The 18,302-nt window shown below is 40.2% G+C and overlaps 1 protein-coding gene across 20 annotated transcripts in view; it reads right to left on the bottom strand.

The window, feature by feature from the left end:
* The window catches only part of AFDN (afadin, adherens junction formation factor), a 137,586-nt gene that overhangs the window by 80,920 nt on the left and 38,364 nt on the right, over positions 1-18,302 (bottom strand). For 11 of the 20 annotated variants that reach the window (XM_072830825.1, XM_072830854.1, XM_072830832.1 and 8 more), the window contains exons 3-6: positions 15,341-15,456; positions 13,067-13,230; positions 10,401-10,561; positions 4,560-4,717 (exon numbers count right to left, since the gene is read on the bottom strand). In XM_072830825.1, coding sequence (XP_072686926.1) covers positions 4,560-4,717; positions 10,401-10,561; positions 13,067-13,230; positions 15,341-15,456 — 599 coding nt within the window. The remainder of the gene's footprint in view (positions 1-4,559; positions 4,718-10,400; positions 10,562-13,066; positions 13,231-15,340; positions 15,457-18,302) is intronic. The other 9 variants (XM_072830842.1, XM_072830899.1, XM_072830917.1 and 6 more) reach the window with 3 other exon arrangements.

The raw sequence follows: 18,302 nt of genomic DNA, 5'->3' as shown, positions 1-18,302 counted from the left end.
TATAAACACCATTTTCAATCTTAAACCCCATCCCCACAGTGTAGTGAGCACTATGCAGGATAACTACACAAAACACCTTCCAGACTGTTTCCTCTACCATCACCCATGGGATAACTTCCTGTTTGGGGAGCCTGTACCCTTCTCTTTCCTGGCCCACTCCATCCTGCTGGGGGATATCCTCCACTACCTGTTTGAGAAAGGCTGAACAGGTGGCCAATTTTGCCTTGAATGTTTTGAAATGTCTTTATTCCACCCACACCACTCAACAGTTTGGGCTAGAAATCATTTCACTGTGAATCAGAGACCACTGGCTCAGGTATTCCAGACTCCATGGTGATGCTGAAATGACTGGCACCCATCTTGCCCCCCAACACTTTATGTGTGACTGCAATCTTTTTCTTTGGAATCATTATCCTCTTTTCTCTACTGTTCTACAATTCCAAAATAACACACCTTGGTGTGGCTGTACCAACATTATCCTACAGGCCATTCCTGAGCTAGAAACGCACACGCTTCAGTTCTGGGAGACATTCCAGTACATATCTTTGATGACTCTACCTCTCCATGTCCTCTTGCTTTCATCCCTGGCTTTCCTTTAGCCAAGTGTTAGGAATTCTACAAGATGTCCTAACTTTCTGATCTTTCCTCTTCTATCCTTTCTTTCTGTTCTACACTTGGACAGATTTCCTGAGCTTTATCTTCTACCTCCTTCTGTTGACACTGTCTCCTACCCCTTATTTACTTACATTTTAAACTTCTGAGGCCTCTTTCCCTGGGTGTCCCTCATGATAGCACTGTGATCTTACTCCACAGATGCACTGTCTCCTTACCTCTCCAAGTCTCTCAGTTCTTTGAACACTTCCCTCTGCTTTCTGCCTTGTATCATCCATGGAATAAGATCCGGTTCTTTACCTGTTTGTGTGGGTCTGTCTTTCATCATAGAGGTGTTTCAAATGTCTGCTGAAGTTTGGCCATACATTCACATTCTACAGTGAGGCACAAGAAAGTTCAAGGTGGGGGCTATGCTTATGGGCAAGGGGTATTGTCGGGAGCTCTCTGACTGAGGTTATCGGACTGAACTTCCACAGGACAGTTTCCATACAGATCTTTCTCATGTGGCCAGAGAGTGCCTTCTGGGAGAAATCCTGAAATCTTCTGGCTGTCAGTATCCTGGCTAGAGCCTTCCACTTCACCCTCCCATTTTCAGCAAAGACCCTCGCCATACTCTGTATGCCTGCTACCCCGAAGTGCAGGCCTCTGCCCCATCACCTCTACCACAGTCTCCAGATGGAGAGATGACATGGGAGTGGGGATGGGGAGAGGAATTTGGTGGGTCTACGGTTTCTTATGAAAATTTTCGACCCAATTTCATTTTAGTTCAACTTTAATGCTGACTCAGAAAGTGCTAAAGCCCCTTAACATTCCTGAGTCTGCTTAAGGATAGGATACGGGCACTTGACAAGTTTCTTGTTGGAGGTTCTCTCTGCAGGTTTCCTCGGACCCAACGAGTAGGATATCAGAATTACTTCTCCAGAATTTCATTCACAGCTCTGGTCTTTTGCTGTCTCTTCTTTCATTCTCTTTGTTCTTGCACATTTATACAGATTATTTAATTTTTTATTATCATTTTAATGGGAAAAAATCTGTTTTCTTATTTTCAGCTGAAAATTGAGTTCTATTCATAAAATTACAGATCTGCCAACAGTTTTTCCAACTGAAGAGAATTTAGTTTTTAGCAAAAAGATAAAAGCCATAAAGCTCAACAAGCCCTTTTATATAATTCCATCTATAGCTAACAAAAGAGGTCTAAGACCTCTACAGTGAATGCTACAAAATACTGCTGGGGCTCAAAGACCACATAAACAAAGAGGCACACTGTGTTCACAGCCTGAAGACCGGACACTGCGAGGCTAGACGTCTCTCTGACTCGTCTACAGAAGCCATGCAAACCCAGCCACAATCCTAGCACATTCTCTGTACAAACTGACAAGCTGATTCTGAAATTTATTCAGAAGCACAAATAACCTAGAATAATCAAAGCAATTTTTAAAAGCAAAAGCAAAAAAAACAAAATTGGGACTTAGTTTACCTGACTTTAAGACTTATTATAAATCTATAGTAATCAATATAGCTTGATGCTCACAAAAGGATACAAGATGTACAGATTAATAGAACAGATTCCAGAAATAGAACTATATATATATATAGTCAACTGATTTTCAACAAAGGATTCGAAGCACTCAGTGGGAGAACAGAAACCCTTTTCAACAAATGGTGCTGGATCAACTGGGTATCTACATGGAACAAAATGAACATCTACCCTAACCTCACACCACACACAAAAGTTCTCTTGAAATGGAATGCACAGACCTACATGTGAATACTAAAACTATAACACTTCTATAATAAGACACAGGAGGAGGAGCACCTGGGGGACTCCATCAGTGAGCATCTGCCTTTAGCTCAGGTCATGATCTTAGGGTACTGGGGTCAAGCTTCAGGTCGGGCTCCCTGCTCAGTGGGGAGTCTGCTTCTCTCTCTTGACCCCCGATCCCCGCTCATGCACACTCTCTCAAAAAAATACATAAAATCTTACAAAAATAATAATAAGACATAGGAGGAAAGTATTTGCAACCTCAGAAGAGACAAATTCTTATATAGAACATAGAACAAAATAGAAAATATGTAAAAAAACAAAATGATGAAAAAAAACCAAAATGATGTCCACAAAAATAAAAAAAAAATCATTCTCTAAAGGGTAACATTAAAAAGATGAAAGTCACAGACTGGGGAAAAGTATTCACAACATATGTATCAATGGACTTAATATATATCTCAACAGGGAAATTAAAACCGTTTTCCACAATGAGACACTACTATAACCTATCAGAACAGCTGATATTTAAAATAATTGACCACATCAAATATGAGTGAGGAAGTAAAGCAACCACAGCTCTCACATACTTCTGGCGCTAATGTAACAAGATATAATCACTTTGGATAACAGTTCCAGAGTTTCTTAAGAAGTTATACGTATACCTACTATTGAGTATTTCTGGAGAAAAAAACAACACCTATGAGAAGACCTGCACACAAATGCTCATGGCAGCTTCACTGTAACAGCCAAAACCTAGAAACTGAAACAACTTAAATGTCCATCAACAGGAAAACAGATGAATAAATTCTGAAGTATCCATATAATGAAATACTATTCAGCAACGAAAAGGAAGCAAGCATGGATACAGACAAGGACACTTGAAATCCTTACAGCTGAGTACAGGAAAAGAGGAAACCAGAGTATAGGCTGTGTAATGCTACTTACGTAAAAATTCTAAAAAATGTAAACTGCTTATAGTGAAAGCAAACCAGTGGCTGCCTAGCAAAGGGGGAGAAGGAAGGGATGAATTATACAGAGGCACTTAGAGCTTCCCGCAGGTGAATATGATGCTGCTTGTGCTGGTGCGCTGATCCTGGCGGCGCTGCCAAGGGTAAGTACATGAGGTTTGCTGCATTGTCATCACTCCTCCATAATCTTTTGGGGAGGGGGAGACCAAAACAAGTAACCACACTATTTTATTATTTAATAATCAACTGTTAAGATGAGGAAAGGAGGGACAGGGCACCTGGGTGGCTTAGCATTTGAGCGTCTGCTTTTGGCTCAGGGTGTAATCCTGGAGTCCAGGGATCGAGTTCCACATCAGGATCCTTGTATGGAACCTGTTTCTCCCTCTGCCTGTGTCTCTGCCTCTCTCTCTCTGTCTCTCATGAATAAATAAATAAAATCTTAAAAAAAAAAAAAAGGACGAGGAAAGGAAGACATCTCTTGTAAGAACCCAGGCCAATGCGACTGGACAGGGAAATCCTGGTAAGGAAGAAGTCAGCACAGACACTTGTGTCTGCTGTGTCCAAGCAGTCTGTCTCACAAGAGAAAACCTGCTTGATTTATTTAATGTGGCCCACTCTGTTCTGAGGAATAAGAGCTCACTGTCCTTGGGAGAACTGGGTGGAAGATTTCTGCAAAAAATGACAGATGACTAAATGTAGCACCACGTGCTAGTTACAACAGCAAACTGGGTTTGTTTAAAAGTTTAATCTTCATAATGTATCTTAGTGAAAACCATAAGAAAAACACTGTTTAAAAAATGCTACCTAAATAGACAAAACAAGAACTAAAAGGATATGTATATTATATATATGTATATACACACACACACACATATGTATTTACACAGTTGTGTATACACACGTGTCATATGTATTACCCTCTCTAGTCAGTAGTGGTTATCCTTTGGTATTAGAACTATGGGTGATTTTTATTTTCTTCAATTCATCTTTTTATACTTTTTTTTTTTTTTTTTTAACTTTACAACAAGAACATCTACTACTTCTATAATGGAAGGGAACATGCCACTTTTTAACACATACTTAATACAGCGTTTACATTTATTACATTTTAAGTGATACCGTGGAAAGAAAATCATTTAAAGAATATCTTTCCACTTAAATGTGAAGTTCTAGCATGGGTAATACTGGTGAGTTCTGATTTGACAGTTACTTACTCGGGCAATGCAGTAATCCTTAGGATTTTCTTTCTCTAGACCATATTTCTCTAACGCTTCAGCCACAGCAAAGTCTGCAGGATCTGTGGTAGACAGCAGGATTGTCTTGTAGGGAATATTTGGTTTTAAACTATCGGCATAAATTCTCAATGTTCCACCTGTAAAAAAAAATTTTGACATCTTTGAGTCCTACTTTATTTTATTCCAGCAAAAAGATAGCTAACATTTATGATCACTTAAAAAAGGACACCTAAGCTGCAGTTTCAAGGACTGCGAAGATGGAATCTGGGCAATAATTCGATACTCGTGTCCTGTTAGACAACATACATTTACAGTCACTTGTTGATCTAACAACACTTTGCTACAGTGACTAATCCTGTATGACAAAGACTGGTTCTGTCCTCTCCTTAAGCCCACGTCGTTTTTATAATGATGAGCAGACTTTCACTATGGGTAAAGGATGAGTAAGGGAAGAGACTCCAGAGTGTTTTGATAGGGCTGCCTGTCAACACATTTAGCACGTACAAACACTGACACGGGCTCACAGGCTGAGGGCCCCAGTGTTCCAATGCTGAGGATGCAACGACACACAGGTCAGAGTCCCTGCCAGCCAAAAGCTTACCCTGTAGTTGTGGGGGGCAGGAGGAAAAGACCGACAAGCAAACAGTTAAGACAGTGATACATGTTGTGGAAAATACAAGCAGGGGAAAAAAAAAAAAAAAGAAAGAAAAAGAAAATACAAGCAGGGTTGTGAGAAAGAAAATGACCAAAAGCTTTCTAAGCTCACAGGACTGTAAAGCCTTCTATGAAGATAAATTCCTGCCCCGAGCCCTGAGTGACAAGCAGCAGCCTCAAAGCCACCTAAACTTTGCTTTCTGGGCAGAGGGACTAGCAGGACGCTAAGGCCGACAGCTCGCCTGGGTCTGGCTAGGCTCACCTGTCAGAGATGAACCCCAGGGAAAAGACAGAAAGGCAGTCAGAATGTGTGAAGCCAGGTCCTACAGGACTTCCTCACCCACAGTCACGAGGCCAGACCACGTGGGACACAGCAAACCATGATCATGAGGGTCTGGATTTTACTCTAGCTCAAGTGGGAGCCATGGGGAAGCTCTCACTCACTATGTGTGCACATGCATGGAAGCACTAGCATGTGTGTGTGCCTGTACAGGCAGGGAGGTGGGAAAATGCCACCCGTGCTTTCCTAAGACGGCCCCAGCTTCTGGGTAAGGAACTGTGGAGGCAGGGCCAACAACCCCAGGGCAAGGCCAGTTTTAAAGTACACGTTCTAGTCCACCAAAATGCATTACCTTCTGATTTAATTATACCCTACTTCCAAATGCATATTTGAACTAATTTATAAGAAAAACGTATGTACAAGAGAATGAGTAAAAACAATTCTGTAGACTTAGGTAATATCTGTGTGCTTTAATTAGACAACCAAAGAGCAAACCAGACCACCTGATTTGAGAGTTGAAGAAATGGACTTGTATCCTCACCTACAGGGTTACAAAAAAAAAATGCAAATGCTCAGAAATTTAATTTTTCTAAAAAATGTTGCATCTGCCAAAAGCCGAGACAAGTACTTTGCAATCCCAAAGTTACAGACCACCGCAGATGAAAGAATATTTGGTCTGAAAAAATTTAAGGTCAGGGTTAACCAGAAAATCATTTAAAAAGTCGGTATGGTTCCTAGAGATAATATAATCTTAAGTAGCACTTCTTCTAAAGGACACATCATGATGAGGAAGCTGTAAAAATTCATACTCACGTAGCCGAATGAACTCGCCATTGGATGGAATTACTTGTAGCACCCATTGGAATGTTTCAGAACATCTGTCTAAAACCTGACTTGGTTTTGGTATCAGGAGTGTGAGGCAGTCTAATTCAGAGGGTTTTCAGCTGACAGGCCTACTAACACCCAGTTTGCTGAGGAAGAACACAGGAGCAGCTGACAATTTACAAGCCCTGCTGTGGACTAACCTGGATGTGTAAAAATGCACGTTTCGGCTCTACGACTAAGGTAGGTCTGCTGCCCTGTCTGAGGAGGACACACCGAGGCCCGTGCTTCGCAAGGCCCCCAGCTATGGGGTCCTGTCACAGTGCTCTGCCACCCCCAAAACTGCTCCTGGAACGGTGGAGGCAGGAGGACAGACTTGTAGAGCAGCCTCACGCCGCTGCCAACGATGTCTCAGGAGGAAACCCAGGGCCATATCAGACAGCAGAACACGGTGCTGCAAACCAGTCAGCGGCGATCGCAGGGGCCTTCTGGGCCAACTACACTTTGAGGAAATTACAGACTGAATATACCAGAGTGTCAAAAAAGGCTTTTTTACAAAGTCCAGGGCCCAAGCTTCTTACAAGTTAGGAATCTGATCAGCTGTGCAGTGAGTCAGGTCACGAGAACTTAGGGAACCAATCCCTAGGCTAACCAGACAGGATTACTACAGATGGAGCGGTCACTCTCAGAAGGCTCAGCAACGTGTGACCACATCCCCCGTATTTTCTGCCAACAAAACAGCAAAGCTAATAACTATAACATGTTATGACAATATATTTTCTAAATCAATTATTAAGGACAAAGTAGCTGAACTTAATATATTTGACTTCCTTAATATTAACCATAAACATCTATTTTGCTAACAGTATTTAGTTTTTTAGGATTTCCAGGAAGTCTATATAGAAAAATGTTCCTTCTGCTCCCAACTATCCCTTTAACCTCTACTTCTTGGATATTCTGGTAGTCTTCCTCCTAATTCTTGGAAGGTTTTTTTTTTTTTTTCTGTTGTCTTTGCCTACCCCTCTTAATAGTCACCTTGCTTAAATTTTTCTATTACCTGCATATTTTCTACCAAAAAGAATCTCACTCATGCCCAATGATGCCTGCCTGGCAACCACAGATTACTCCCAAATCTCTCTCTGACACTTCAGAACCTGGTCTAGAGCCACTGAACTACCAGCCCAGAACATCCCCCAGATCACACCAGCACCTCAAGGAAACCTGTATTCCATTCCCATACATTCTCTCATTGCAGTCCGTCAACATCCATCCAACTGGAAATGGGTCTTCTCCAGAATGCCCCCCTCCCAAGACAAATCTAGTCTGTACCAGGTCCTGAGAACTCCACTTCTTAGATACATTGCTTCTCTTTTACCAGCCTGTTGCCAGGGACTGCACTGAGACTCATCCCTCACATGGGCAGCATATGCCCACTTCCAAATGCAATTTCATCAGATCCATCCTCTACTGTTCCCACAGAAACCACTCCAGATCTGGAACTTAGGCTAAATTAAATGCTTTCTGAATCCCCACCTAAAATATATTTGTAAGTTATTTTGAATCTTTCACCAAACAAGACAGGATATATATAAACAGATTATCACCTGGACCTCATGTTACATTATTTATCCAACTAATAAGTATCTCACTCTTCTAGCTGTTTTGAATCACTGAGGCTACAGCTCTCACGAAACATGTAACTAAGACTCCCTTATAAAGGTGCAGAGGTAAACAAAGTAAACACAAGACAGCAAGAGTGGCAAACCTTTGAGGCCAGCTTCTACCATGGCTAGTGGGTGTGGGGAACATGACATTGATACAACACCCTAAGTTCTGAAGACATGGAATCACAACAGTTTTTGTCAAGTGACCAAGCATATCAGGACCATGGTCCACAGACAAATTCGCAAATGAAGACAGGAGACTTACTAATGAAAAACAATGCTGTTCCCATGAACGTAATACGAGTGTCAACACAGCCTTCCCACACAGATCTGACCTGCTGCCACATACGTATATTGGGCAATGTTACAAAAATGCTAGGTAGGGAGTATAACCCTTCGACTCAGGCTTGGATTAAAGAGAAGGGGTCCACAGTTAGAAAAGCGCTGCCAGTCTCATCATTCAAAACCTTAAAGCTAGTAAGTGAGCTGACAGGTGTACGTACAGGATGCAACACAACATGAGCAGTTCTGGAGTACGCAAGTATAATGTTATAGAAGAACTACAGAGAGGATGGGTCACATTAGGTCAGACATTTTTGGAAAAGGCTGGCTCACTGATCTAGTCTTCCAACAGAAGGCTCTTTTTTGAAACTCAAAATGATTATGCTATCATTTTTTAACAAGCAAAACTAGTAAGTTTATAACAAGTATTTTCTTGGATGAATATAATTATAGGTTAATTACAAATAAAATTTTATGTCAAATAGCTAAATAGCTAAAAATACACAAATCCAATTTATAACTAAAATAATAGTCATTTACTTTAACTCTCTTTATAATCTCTATTTCCCTCAGAAATACAGAGTAATCTCCAGTGTATGTGTAGGTGGGAAAGACAAGATAGCAAAAAGTATACAGCACGCTGTCATTTGATTAAAGGGGCTGACCAGGGACAAAAGCTGAATTTCTCTGAATATACCTTATTTTGTAGATTTGACTTGGGAACAAATAAGTACATTAAATTTTTAAGAAGCAAAATAAAACAAACCTAAGTATAAATCAATATGAATATGTAACTACTACACAGGCATCAATTCCGTGACTTCAAAACACAGTAACATGACAGTACATCCTTATGGGATTTACTCACAGAGAAGTTTCCCAAAAAAGATTACAATTTTTTCAGCATCATGTTGCTAATCATAGCATTATTTTTATTTTGGTATCGCTATTTATCATAGGGAAAAGCAAATAATTAATTATTGGTGTTCAGTGGAAAGAATTTTTATCATGAGAAAAGATACTCAGATTTTCTGAAATCATAGTAGAAAAAAAAGTATTAAAACTCTGTCCACTAAGTAGAATTAAAAGCAAACACTGACCAGTAACACGGGACACTCCTGGCAACCAAAGAATACATCCCACCAAACAGAACAAAGACTCCTTAGAGAAACAGCCACTCCCTAGAGCCTGGGGTGGGAAATGCACTCGGGAGCCTGGATGTCCAGTCACACAGGGAGACTCCCCAGGACCACCGGGGACATGCAGAAGCCTCAGGTGCCAGGTGGAAGGGATCCTCACTGACTCCAAGTGACAGATCAAGAATCAGTAAGGAGATAACTGCAACAGACGGAACAATACTGAGAAGTTTAACTCCATGAGTGCATGAAAACATCTCACAAACTACTGCTCGCCTGTGGATGCTAGTGAGTTAAGTGTTTCTGCCACATTCCCTCCCACCCCACCCCCCAAACCTAAACCTGCCTCTTCACCTAATGGAGGAAACAGAGAAAGCAAGAGGAAAAGATGGTGAACTACCGGATGCTGTCAGCAAAATCTACAAGACAAACAACTGAGGTTTTCTAAACAAACCCCCAAATGCACAAACTGAAAGGTGAAATGAGAGACAGGGGCCACAGGCAGGTCCTACTAAGACCCTGACCAGAGAATTATCTGAGGCAGGTGGGAACACCTGAACAGTGACAAGACATCTGATGATGGGAAGGAATTAGCATCAATTCTTTTGTATATCATAATGGTACTATGGTTTCTTCTGTTCTTATTTTTTAAAAACCCTGACCTTTAGGAAAATATACTGAAATATAAGATGAAATATGGGATTTGCTTCAAAATAGTACAGTTTGGGAACAGGAACAATACACATAGGAGAAGATGGGACATGAGCTGTCAGTTATGGAAGCAGGGTAATAAGACACAGGAATTCATTGTATCTTTCTCTTCTTTCATAGATAATTTTCCAGAAAGCAAAAATTAGGGGAAAAAAGAGCCCCACTGGGGGAAACCGTGTCACTAAACAAATCTCTACGTATTGAAGGCACACTAGTGGGGCAGCAGCCACACAGGGTCCAGTGCCCAGTGGAGTAGGCCTGGTGTGGGTACCTGAGTCAGGCCGCCCATCCGAGCTGCGGAATTCCTGCATCCTCCTCTCCAGTTTCTGCTGCCTGCGACGCTTCATCACCACCTCTGGGTTCGAAATTGTTCGGGTAAAGCTGGTCTCAGGCATGTCTTTGTAGACCTCAGCAGCCAGTCGGGAATTCTCACTGGGAGAAAACAAAGCACAACATTTTCTAGCTATTACAGGAGCAAAAATGGCACCAAACTCAGACAAATGGCCTGGGCAGGTGTCCCTGGGCCCTGGCCATCACACACTGTGGCAGATAGGTGACCACGTGCTGACCAGCATCGCATACACAAAATGAAGTTCCTCACAAAACATGCAACACACTAAACTCAATGGAAATTTATCATTAAAATATCAGTGAGTTCCTGTCAATTATTGTGGATTCACTGACGAGGCTAAAAGAAAAATGGGTAAGTTACACTTGGTCAGCAATTTGCACCAGTGTTTTCCTAAAATAGACTCAATGAGTGATCAAACATTCCAACCACAAGAAATAAAGGACTGGATTTACTTTTATTTAGTAAAAATCCTCATAAAATTATAGTAAATCTTGAACTCAAACCACATGGTTTTTAACTAAAAGATTTACTAACATTCACTTTCTTGAAGCTAAATTTTCAAAAGGAAACATTCCAGCAGTTCCTCTGATAAGGAATCAACTGTAGAGAATGAGGACTTGAAGACTATGTATTAAAAAAAGATTAATGGCTAAATTTTGATGAATACACTTTAAAGATGTCATTTTTAATCATAAAAATAATTTAATTAAAAACTAATCAACCATTGGGGCGCCTGGGCAGCTCAGTGGGCTGAGCATCCGACTCTTGGTTTCAGCTCAGATCATGATCTCAGGATCATGAGATCAAGCCCTGCGTCAGCTCTGCACTCTGCACAGAGTCTGCTGGAGATTCTCTCTCTCTGCCCCTCCCCCAACCACCAGCTCACTCTATCAAAAAAAAAAAATCAAGCTTTGAATCAACAGAATTGAACAACTTAACTCATTTTAAGTAGCTAATTTTCTAAACACAAACAACATATCACCCCATAAACTAAAAGTTAATAGGACAAATCATAGCCTAAGTTTCAAACTCTCCTTTTCTTCGATATTTTTCATGTATAAGCAAAATACTCATATAAGTTCTGCCTATTGTTTATGCTAAATAGAGCATTACTATGTAATACTATACTCAAGAGTTTATACTCATTACACAGGCATCACTGCCTGACAGATTAGTACCTTAAACCCACTTCAATGCCATCCAAAATGGGCTTGAGTCCACTCTAAAGTAACCATCATTAACTAACAAATGATTAATAGTCCTTAATACATACACTTAGTATTAATCATACAATAAAGAAAGACTTGAAGAAGTCACTACCACAGAATATAAATGGTTAGTCAATGTGCAGAAAGACATCTATCTTAATGATAAAATACATTCAGGTTATTGGATGTGGGGAAGAGAGAGTGTGTGACAATTGTCAGGGTCCGAGGAAGTGAGGAAGCTGGTGGGCTCTGGAAATATGCCCAGGCTGCCCCCAAGCTGTCCTTCCAGAGTGCTCCCAGAGTTGAAAAGCAAGGAGTATTATTTATAATACCAAAAACCTGTGAACCACCTACAAGTACAAAAAAGAGGTCAGTGAAATAAATCTTGAAAAAACTATGAGAGACTATGTAATCATCTAAATTGTTTTATACTTTTATGAAAATATATACGTGTGAATATATATATGCATTTATGGGATATAGTAGAATGGAAAAACATTATGTGGAAAGCCTATGGGTATATTTTAAAACTCTACATAAACATATGAAGTATATGTGTAGTATATATTTGTGTATCAAAAACAAACTATGGTTCTCTTTGAGCTCATGTGGTAACAGGTGACTCCTCCTCTCTTTCTGACAAATCTGCATATGTTCTGACTTTCTAAAATGAACGTCTGTTACCTCAGCAACAGAAGAACACTGAGGACACTGTGCTGCACTCACCACCACGGCAAGGGGGCCCAAGTTGAGCGCCGACACATGGCTGCCCCATGAACAAAATGACCCACGTGAAATGGGCAGGACTACACCAACACCTCCCCCCGAGGGGAAAGGTCAGTCTCCTCTGCTGTCTCTTTCCTGCTATAATCAAAATGCAGTGATTTCCCTTATTCCCTCAGCTCTGAGGTCAGAAGCCGAAAGACCCTTAGACAGGTCAGTACAACTTGATGGGCCTGGGTCACCTCATGGTGCACCTGAGCCTTATTGCCCTCACTGGTTCTGCCAAGCTCTGGGGAGCATTCAGTGTATTTAGGGGCTGGAAGAAAACACTGCAGCCTGAAGGTCCAAACAACCAGAAAGGAGAGGTCAGACAAAAATAATACACTGACAGCAAGGGTCTGCTCAGAAACAACACTGTACAGCTCATTGCTTATGTGGGATTAGCAAACCCATGAGACAGGATGGCCGGCCATAATCTCCACTGAGCCGAGACCCTCCACCTTCTACACACAGAAGAGACAGAGGATACGGAAATTAACTTTGTAACAGATGTTCATCCTTTTCACAGTTTGGTGATTTAATGAGGTCTGCTACATTAAAAACAGTCAGCTTATTAAAGCAAAAAGAAATAGAAATATTACCAGAATTACTTACATGTCATCCCCTTGGAAAGGCCTATCATCCTTATCAGATGCCTGCCTCACTGCCTCTTTTTCTCTCTTCTTTTTCTCCTTCTTTTCTTTCTTGGAGAGAGTTCTCTTGAAGTTCTGGATAACACCTTCTTTCTCCTGCTTTTCGGGTCCATTGCTCTGAGCCTTCTGATAAAAGTACCAACATCATTATGGCAGCTGTTACACAGAATCACAGGAAGCTCTATACGGCCTAGCTAGCTTCCTTTCACGTGACTGCTACACCCAGCTACTGGCAAAGGGAAGGGCCCAGGGGATGGGAATGTCCTTCACCTTGGGCTGACAGTTACAGGCATGTATTTAGCAAAACATAATAGATTATACATTCAAGATCTGTGCACTTCACATGTGTGTAGTTTATCTCAGTTCAAAACTAATATGTAAGTAAGCAAACAGAAAACCAACCCCAGTAAAAAAAAAAACCTGGGGCAAGAATCACGAAATCTGATTTTCAATAAATAAAAATCCAAATAATTTATATATAGTTACTTTTTAAAAAGGAGCCTAATCAAACATGGAAATAACTGGTGTGCCTGGGTGGCTGAATCAGTTAAGCAGGGGACTCTTGATTTCGGTTCAGGTCAAGGTCTTGGGGTCATGGGCCTGAGCCCTGTATCGGGCTCCACACTCAGTGCAGAGTCTGTTTGTCCTTCTCTTTCTCCCTCTGCCTCTCTCTCTACTCTCTAATAAATAATATCTTAAAAAAAAAAAAAGGAAGTAACTATTTAAATCATTATCTACTTTATAGACGTTTCTCTAGCTTCAAAGGAAATGGTAGGTATAGCTATAAGAAATAAGCTTTTTTGAAACAAAATTGTAAGTACTGTCTTTGCAAAACTTCTTTTCCACATTTTGTTTATCTGCTTGGTTATTCTTAATTTACAACATGCCCTACTAGCAGATAACACAGAGACAATTTTTGGTATGTATAACTAATAGGTTGGTAAAAAAAAAAAAATCAAGAAAAATATGAAAGCGTGGTTACTGTATTGGGAAATAAACTGCCTTCTGTTTTATCTAAGTTACGATTTCCATTTTCATTGCTGGTCACGTCAGCATTATCCTGACCCTACTAAGAGCTCTAATCCATGTGAATGAGGGTCTCTATCCCACAGCGAGGCATATCAGCTGAAATCATGGTGCAGAAATAAAATAAAACATGGGCCAAAAAAAGAAAGAGATGTCCATTTTTACTGTCTATGTATTTGCTACAAATTCTAAGCCACTAGAAGCACAGTTAACAAGGCCAAGAATACCTTCTGTGTGTCTAACACTCTTCCACATGGAGCACTCACATCAGACAAGCAAAGTGAAGATGTTCTGTTTCCACGAGTGAACAATGGCACTCTTTCCCAGTTGGTTAGGGAAAATAATTAAATACAAGATTTTTTTTCAAAATATTCTTGACTTCTGCATTTGCTCTCACTTGTCAATACTGAATTCTAGTGTAAGATGCCATTTGATTTAACACAGAAATTATATTTTCAAGTCTTATCTGTGTTCCATAGTGTCCCACAAAAGAACAGCGGCACATGAATTCCAGATGCCCTGGCACCTGAGGAAGTTTCAGGATCACTGCATTATGTCAGCCCAGAAAGTCTGCTCATCTCTATCCTTACACACAGAGTACAGGAAAGGTTTTAAATGTGCCTTATGAAGTTGTGTCCAAAAATTCATATAAATAGGCTATTAAAGATTTTCCTTTGTGATTCTTATTAAAACATATTTTGACTTCCTAATTTGTTATAAACACAAAAAAACACAAACAAAAAAACTTGGTGCTGACTACTTGGTCATTAAATCTCTTCATAACCAAAGTTACTGTGACGCCTGGGTGGCTCTGTGGTTAAGCATCTGCCTTCGGCTGAGGGCATAATCCCAGAGTCCCAGGATGGAGTCCCACATCGGGCTTCCCCCAGGAAGCCTGCTTCTCCCTCTGCCTATGTCTCTGCCTCTCCCTCTCTGTGTCTCTCATGAATAAACAAAATCTTAAAAAAAAAAAAAATGTTACTAACTTTCAAAGGTAGAGAGCAATATTAGGATTATTCAGTGAAACAGGATGAAACAGAAAGAAATAGAACTTTTTTTTTTTTTTTTTTCTGGGAGGAAGGTAAAAAAAAGTCATTTAGGAAAAGAGGCAAAAAGGCAAGTTCAGTGAACTCCTAGCACATCAACATCAGTCTTGTGTTCATCCCCGTGGGCCCCGGGACCCCCTCCATGAAACGAGGAGGGATCCTACCTTAGGAGCAAGGGCATCGTTCTCATTCTTAAGAACAAATCTGCCCTCTCGATCATCTTTATTCCAATTCAACTGCACAACTAGGGGTTTCTCATCTATATCCAATCTTCTTTCTTCTTCAAATCATGAAACGAAAAGAAATTAAGTCATGGTTATTTAATGGCACTAATACAACACTCCCATATACATTTAATTTTATAGACATAAAATATTACCACAAGGACTTACTAACAGGCTGAAATGTAACTCAAAATGTTAAGTGAGAATTTTAATTTACCATTTTGTTGCTTCTACAATATATAGTACTACACCCAGTGCCAAACACTGACCAGGGATAATGTCCTTAAAACATTTAGAATCCAAACAGGAGAACAGGAGAAATATACACAAACTAGAGAAAAATATATATAGGTCTTTGCTATAAGCCTAATTCTGTAAATCAAATTATCTCATATAGGCAACTGGAAAATAAGAGAACAGCATTCACACAGGAGACCTGTTGACCTGTGTCTGTGTATGTGACAGCTGTACCCTTCTTTGTGTCTCTGTGCATCTAATCCCTCTCAAACTCACCAGGCCCAGCCCTCACAGTGCCTTCCACCATGAAACTACCACCATCCCATCTCTTCATTAGAATAAAGTGCTAGACAAACATTGTATGTTCTCATTCATTTGGGGAATATAAATAATAGTGAAAGGGAATATAAGGGAAGGGAGAAGAAATGTATGGGAAATATCAGAAAGGGAGACAGAACATAGAGACTCCTAACTCTGGGAAACGAACTAGGGGTGGTGGAAGGGGAGGAGGGTGGGGGTGGGGGTGAATGGGTGACGCGCACTGAGGGGGACACTTGACGGGATGAGCACTGGGTGTTATTCTGTATGTTGGTAAATTGAACACCAATAAAAAATAAATTTATTATAAAAATTAAAAAAAATAAAAAATAAAAAAAAAAAGAATAAAGTGCTAGGTTTGGAGTATTCCTTCCCTGCCTGCTAGATATCTAACACACCTCAAAGCACACTGATCAAGACCCTGCAGTCTACGGAGGGGGCTCCCCAAGGGCTAGGCTCACCCTGACCATCTATTAGAAGCCTATAGTCAGCAAAGATTATCCATGTAACTGTATATAGGATGTGCTACAATGGGGGGAGCACACACAGGAGGCAGAGACCAGCGGCAAAGGAAACAGGAGTTAACAGGATAAATTTAAAAGATAAACAAAAGATAAACTTACACAGGCTTTCAGTAAATACTCTATATAAACAGTAATGTTAATTTTAAGTATATAGGAAAAACAAATTCTAATTTATTATTTTATGAACTGAAAATATGAGAAATGAAAATTAGAGCAATAAGTTAGGGACTGAATGAAGAAATCTGAAATTCCTGCTACAAACCAAAATTACCAAGTTCTTGTTGTTGCAAAATTTGTACTAGATTGAAATCCGTTATAGTATATTTTTTAGAGAACTAATTTTAAGAACAAGAAAGTCTAAATTATGAAAGTAAAATAAAAACAAGGGTGAGGTAGCTATTCTAAAGCATGTGAGCCTAACTATTAAAATATAAATACAGTCAAGGTCCTACACAACTTCATAACTTTAAGATATCTTTCTGCCTTAGTGGTTCATATAAACATACATATATATACATATACATATACATATATATACATATACATATATAAATATATATATATATTTTTAACAGCAGACTCCTTTTTATTTTCCCAATTGATTTCACACAAAGGATCCTAATATACAGAAAGGGCAAGAGTGGAGTTTCCCTGGTGGTGGAAATGTGGGTTGGGGCCTGGGATTCAGCCCACCGGAGCAAAGCTCTACAAGCACTGCTGAGGTCCCTGAACACTCACTCAGAAGCACTTTAAATTTTCAGGGAAAAAAGTTACCTCTGGCATAAGCCGCAGAAACTGCTAGCTCCAGGAAGCCCCTAGTCCACACCAGACTGCACCACCACTTCTGCCTGTATCACATCAGTGTCAACCTGAGATTTCCATGGTGCTGTACAAAACAAGCAGCACCGCCCCTAAACTCACAGATAGGAAGTGAGGGCCCCAACTCTAATCTAGGAGCTGTGCAGGGCCCAAGAGGCACACACACCCATCAGGGATGAAAATGTTAGTTTTCCTTTCCTTTTATGTATACTATTTTGTCAAACATCTATCATGTTGTTAGTGCATAAACACTAACTTGTCTGAATCGAACTACTCAGTAACATGAACTGTTAAGTATGTCCTCTGGCCCAGAGGTGACACCCTGAGGGCTTCATGACCCTTGTCCATGTGTCCTTGTACATGGAGGACGGCCCTTGTGGAAGCCACTCTGCTAAGCACAGACAGAGCCAGACGGTCCTTGCCACTCAGTTCAGGGTTGTGAGCAAGCCCTCCTCCCTTTTCTCTGCACACCTTTATTGTATTTTCACCTCCTTACAAGTAAAACGTTTTACTTTTTAATTTAAGGAAATTAAAAGAAAACTTTTTTTAAAAAAATATCAATATCATTCCACTTTCAGATCTCAAATTCCAATCTTCATTTGGTGGTTTTCAAATGATCGAAAAGTGAAAACGCAAAAAGGTGTGAAGAGCATTTTATTCTTGATAACCTGGTTATACTGATTTTGAGGTAAAGGAAAAACTCAACTTCAGAAAAACTATCCAGAGTGTATCCTCTGTTGTCAAATCTAGTTTTTGTATTATCGATGTAGTGGGATACCCTCATGACGTTAGCAGTAATAACGAGTGTGGGCCCATCTCATATTCTAGCAGGGAAAATGATGTGTGGTCATATACAGATTCCAAACAGTACAAAACTGTTCACCCAATTTCAAAGGTACACGGAAAGCTGTAATTCTGAAGTCAAGACAAATAAATAACTTATGTTCAAAAAGGATTTGGGGATGGAATTGAACAGGTATTAAAATTTGGTTTGGGCTGTTAAT

Source organism: Canis lupus, chromosome 1, assembly GCF_048164855.1.
Source record: "Canis lupus baileyi chromosome 1, mCanLup2.hap1, whole genome shotgun sequence".
NCBI classification, from domain to species: Eukaryota; Metazoa; Chordata; class Mammalia; order Carnivora; family Canidae; genus Canis; species Canis lupus.
This window is presented reverse-complemented; position numbering and strand designations above follow the sequence as displayed.